The 6,000-nt window shown below is 38.6% G+C and overlaps 1 protein-coding gene across 2 annotated transcripts in view; it reads left to right on the forward strand.

The window, feature by feature from the left end:
* Positions 1-4,882, forward strand: part of LAMB3 (laminin subunit beta 3) — a 100,371-nt gene extending 95,489 nt beyond the window's left edge. For both annotated transcript variants that reach the window (XM_073615763.1, XM_073615764.1), the window contains one exon: positions 4,276-4,882. In XM_073615763.1, the coding sequence (XP_073471864.1) occupies positions 4,276-4,415 (140 nt within the window). In that variant the 3' untranslated portion in view covers positions 4,416-4,882. The remainder of the gene's footprint in view (positions 1-4,275) is intronic.
* The last annotated feature ends 1,118 nt before the right edge of the window (positions 4,883-6,000 follow it).

Below are 6,000 nucleotides of genomic sequence, written 5' to 3' on the forward strand. Positions count from 1 at the left end.
GCCTTAGGGCAAATTTAAAGCGATAGTTTTGATAAAAACACAATAAAATGGTTATTGGTGCAAGCCAATGCAACAAAATCCCACTAGAAATACTACTAAGCAAAATAATAAATATATTTCTATAAAAAGACTGCACAGGGCAAACAAATAATAAATCTATACATTTTATGTTATATACAAGGTAAGTGACCTTTACTATTTCATCTAAAATTTTTTCCCTAGTTTTTATGTACTTCTTTGTATGATAATAATAGTAATAATAATCATAAAAATCTTTTTATTGTTTTATAAATTCTATGTAACTCTTTCTCAGATTTAGAGGCCCCTTGTTACACTATATACAGGGTGTGGCAGGTCCTATTTAAGGAGACTTCAAGGAATCAAGGGTCTAAAAAGAACCCAATTGTTTGCTTTTTTGTTTCTTACTTGGCACCCAGAGCTGAACTGAACATGAGCCCGAAAGGGTTTGGACTCCATATTTCTGGGCTTATTCAAAGCTGTAAGGAGACTGGAGAACTTAAATCATGATCAACAATTTCCCCACTCACCATCTTGTGTTCTAGTGTCTTTGATGACGACTGGGAACATGAGAGCACATTTCTTATTGCTGGTGGTATAGGTGGGTGATCTTGCTTTAATTATTTGACTGCTTTGAAGTATTGCAAACATCATTGACTACCAAAAAGAAGTCATGGAACATGTCTTTGGCAGTCAAATCGTTAATATCACCATTGGTACTATGCTGTGAGAGAAACCGGTGTATGATGTAAACAGTACCAAAATGGTTAACTTAACATTAATACATGTTTATGAGAACCCACATAATATGGAAGCAGCAAGTTGAATGGGCATGACGTTTTCTGTTTTTATATTCAGCAGTCAGCTTCCCACACATCTTGTATAAGCATCTGAGAGACTTAGCAATATGTTCCTTCCAGAATAGTCATAAGCGCCTGCTGTTCATTCTGAATCTGCCCCGTCTGAAGTAGAAGCCATGGATTTTGTTATCCATATTCTCCTTAGTAAACACACCATCATAGATTAAGAGATGACACATAAGCAGCTTCCGAGCATAAAAATTAAAGCATAGCAGCCAAGCATGTAGTCATTTAAAAAAGCAACCAAAAGAATGTTTTCAATGAAGTCAGAATATGCAGGGAACATTCCTTATTAGAGAAGAGAAGGCTATAGTTTGCATAAGAAACATACCCTATATACTCGAGTATAAGCCGACCCGAATATAAGCCGAGGCACCTAATTTTACCACTAAAAACTGGGAAAACGTATTGACTCGAGTATAAGCCTAGGGTGGGAAATGCAGCAGCTACTGGTAAGGTAAATTTCAAAAATAAAAATAGATACCAATAAAATTACCTCAGAGTGTCCCCATCAGAGTCTTATCAGAGTGTCCCCATCAGAGTCTTATCAGAGTGTCCCCATCAGAGTCTTGTCAGAGTGTCCCCATCAGAGTCTTATCAGAGTGTCCCCAGCAATGTCTTATCAGAGTGTCCCCATCAGTGTCTTATCAGAGTGTCCCCATCAGTGTTTTATCAGAGAGTCCCCATCAGTGTTTTATCTGAGAGTCCCCATGTGCAGCCTGTGTCCCACCATGCAGCCTGTGTCCCACCATGCAGCCTGTGTCCCATATGCAGCCTACCTGTGGAGTTGGAGAGGAGAGCCGCCACTGGATGATCAGAGCAGGGAACATCACAGCTTTCATTTCAATAGCTGTGTGTTCCCCCACCGCGCGCCGTCACATAAGCCCCTCCCCTTGTCCGGGGAACTTTGATACATGTCACCCGTCCTAGGATTGGACGGGTGATCTGTCTATCAAAGTCCTGGAAAAAGAGGAAGGGCTTATGTGATGGCGCATGGCGGGGGAACACAGAGATATTGAAACAAAAGCTGTGATGTTCCCTGCTTTGATCATCCAGTGGCGGCTCTCTTCTCTTCCCCTCTGTGATACATTACTTGCCTTAGTATTAGAGCTGACTTCAGCTCTCTTTCATCTCCCGACTCCTGCCCGCTGCAGAAGGATCTTTAATACAAACAGCGGGCGGGTCAATCCTAGCACACAGCGTCACAGCATGGGCAGAAGTTACGGGAGCAGCTTTGTCTGCCAGCTACGGGCAAAAGATACGAGCGGGCACAACACACGAGCGGGGCGGATGTTACCTGCGGGCGGGAATACGGAGACCCCTGCTCTAGAGGGGTGACTGGAGAACACCCGCACACACCGGAGACCAGTAAGTGGCAACCTGACTCGAGTATAAGCCGAGGGGGGCATTTTCAGCACAAAAAAATGTGCTGAAAAACTGGGCTTATACTCGAGTATATTTACGGTAACTGCTAATCAAGGGCACTCCCTAAAGATGTCAGAATAAAAGGGGAGTGGAAATAGGACCCAAGATGTCCTTACCTTCAGTGAAGGAAAAGGAACAAACTGCGGTTTAACCTGATATAACTTTATTAGAACAATTAGTAGAAAAACATTTTAATCATTGATAGGAAAGCATAAACAATAGGAGATTGCATAAGGTAAAAACTGACAACGTTGTCACTTAAAAATGCATGCCCATGAGCTCAGCCATATCCCAGTCATCCACACGTGTCAATCATCTCAAGTCATTAAGTGTGACTTAATATATAATGCTTACATGTGTTTAGGCGAGGTGAGTTCCGGGAAACCTTGGTAGCACTCCTTAAAGATGGCCATCCATGGATCGCAATTCAGATGGTTCAGCTGGTTGTATACAAGTCGATCTATCGATTGACATGTATACAATCAGCCTGTCCAGTTTTTGAATGATCAGGGCAGGCAGCTATAGATGGCAACGCTGATCATTGCATTCTGACAGCAGGGAGTGCTCCCCAATGTCAGAACATAATAGAACAGCAGGAGTAATTCCCCTATCCACCTCAGATGTGTGGATGGGGAAATCGGATCCTTTTTTTTTTTTTCAACACAACAACAGTGGTTGAGTAAAAAAATAAAAGATCAATGTATGGGCTCTCAATTTTAGACCTGGGACCACCTTATAAAATAATGCAAACCTACAGGATAACTTCAAGATCTGGGGTTAAAAAGATTTGCAACTATTCTACCTTAGCTATTTTTGAATGAAAGTTACTATTACTTTTGTTTAGACTGATTTTTACATAACTTCACACACATTTGGGAGGAACATATACAATTACCAGAGAAAGTATGTGGCTATTTTTGGCCCCAGGAACTTGCTGTTCAACACTCTTTAGGATAGGATCAACACTCTTAAGCAATTACTTTTCATGAATTGAGGTGTCCTGGACTGAATCTCCATTTTAGTTTTGTTTTTTGAAGTTTAAATTCCCAAAAGACTTCTAGGAGACAGGTTGCTCCAAAGGATGGATTACTGTATATCTGCTACTGCGCTTGCCTAGGCACCCTACACTTGACCAGAAGTGCCACTATTCCCATCCATCTATCGTTGTATACCTAGTAGCATTATTAAAAAAATATCTCATCTGGCAGGATCTTCCCAAACTATTATGCACAAAATGCATATTTTTGCTGATCTATAATACACTCTTATGTGGAGCCTGGCTCAAATTCTCATTGATTTGAATAGGAGTTTAAAAATACTGAATTTCAGAGGGTTGGGGATTTTTTATTTTTTATTTCAGCATAACTACTGATTGAACTTTTTAGAAGTTTTCTTATCTATATTACCAGCCATTATGCAATTGTATTATCCTTTTTGCTTTCACCAGTTTTAGTTCTAAGTTATTTGAATAAGAATAATAATAGAGTAATAAAGATTGCACTATTGTGTGAAAAATAAATAATATTACATGCAGGTACAAGACACATATCTTGATTGTGTCATTGGAAATGCAATTGCCAAGATAAAGATTGTTTAGATGTAGGTTAATTCCCCTAGTGTGTGCATGTATGATTTTCCTGGTTACTCAAAGTTTGAAATATTTGCTTTCTTTTTTAATTGACTGAGTTAGAATTAACCCTTGTATGTACAGCATGTCCTATACATGTTACTGCTAGCTGTTAATGACATTGATATTGTTTTAATTTTTAATCATTTATTTTTACACACTAAAAAAATAATCACTTATTTGTAAATTGTAAAATTATAGATGGAAAACAATGAAAAACAATGTTATGACTTTAGCCATTTTAATAGACAAGACTAGACAGGATTCCAGATTCCCTGTCTTCGAACCTCTAATTGCATTGATTGCTTCGCCTATTTCTAAGGTTACATGTACTTTTTCTTTCAGAAATTGAAAGTGAATTGCTTAAGGACCAGCAAAATATGATACAGAAATCTTCAGAGCTTAATGACCTGGAAGATGAGATCAAGAAGATTCGAGATGACATCAGTAGTAGAGCTGTCTTCTATTCAACCTGTAGGGATTAAAAAAGAACATTGTAAATGTCCACTTTGGTATCCTTTCACAGAAGACATATATAGACTTGTGGTAACACAATACTGTGCAAAAAGATATAAAACATGCCCTTTTCAGTATACACACCAGGCAATAATTGCCCAATTCTTGGCATTCACCTATTTATTAAAACACTCTTCCCCCACTGATAGAGAATTGAATGCTTGTTTTTTTTCTGTGGGATGATATACAACAGAATATTACTTATCTTAATACCTGGTAACCTTTTCTTCTTCAATGCATTCATGTTGTGACTATTCATTCCCTGAAGCCGCTGTTCTAATAATTTATTAATTTAAACAATAAGTTAGGTTTTGGTCAATTGTATTATTGGTGTTTTGTATTTTTAAAAGTTTATAAACTGAAGTTTTATACCATTTTAATTAATTGTATGCGCTGTAAAATGTTTATTTTACAAATAAATATTTTTCTGTCACTATTGAGGACACAGACATTCTTAGATTGTTGGGTTATACTTCCACCTACAAGAGAGATGGACACTGACATCAAAAATAAACATTGACTTTCACAGAACAACCCTGCCCACAACTGTCATGTCTCCATTTTTTGCTAGTGTCCTCGGAGAGCAGATGTGTTTTTTTTTCAGCTCTGCTGTTCTCTGTTTGGAAGATTTTCTACTATCAACAGATGCTCTTAGATTCATGTTGGATATGTTAAATCCTGGAAGTGTCTTCAGTTAGCCAATGAGCACTGGTAGATTTATGCAAGATATGTTAAATCCTGGAAGTCTCTCTAAACAGCCACAGAGTGCAGATTTTCCAGTTTATACTCCTGTTTTATCTGTGGCTTGAGTTTCTGAAAGTTTCTCCAATCAGCTAAAGCTACTGGTAGATTCATGCTGGATATACAAATCTTATGGATCAGAACACAATAGTCTAAGTTGGTGAAGTAAAATTAGAAAGATATATACATAAAACTGTTTTTCAGAAATAAAAAACTGATAATTGGCATGTGCGTATGTATTCACCCCCTTTGTTAGGAAGCCCATAAAAAGCTCTGGTGCAACCAATTACCTTCAGAAGTCACATAAATAGTGAAATGATGTCCACCTGTGTGCAATCAAAGTGTCACATGATCTGTCATTACATATACACACCTTTTTGAAAGGCCCCAGAGGCTGTAACACCTAAGCAAGAGGCACCACTAACCAAACACTGCCATGAAGACCAAGGAACTCTCCAAACAAGTAAGGGACAATTTTGTTGAGAAGTACAAGTCGGGTTAGGTTATAATAAAATATCCAAACGTTTGATGATCCCTAGGAGCACCATCAAATCTATCATAACCAAATGGAAAGAACATGGCACAACAGCAAACCTGCCAAGAGATGGCCGCACACCAAAACTTACAGACCAGGCAAGGAGGGCATTAATCAGAGAGGCAGCACAGAGACCTTAGGTAACCCTGGAGGAGCTGCAGAGTTCCACAGCAGAGACTGGGGTATCTATACATAGGACGACAATAAGCTGTACACTCCATAGAGTTGGGCTTTATGGCAGTGGCCAGAAGAAAGCCATTACTTTCAGCAAAGAACAA

The sequence above is a fragment of the Aquarana catesbeiana genome, linkage group LG02, assembly GCF_042186555.1.
Source record: "Aquarana catesbeiana isolate 2022-GZ linkage group LG02, ASM4218655v1, whole genome shotgun sequence".
NCBI classification, from domain to species: Eukaryota; Metazoa; Chordata; class Amphibia; order Anura; family Ranidae; genus Aquarana; species Aquarana catesbeiana.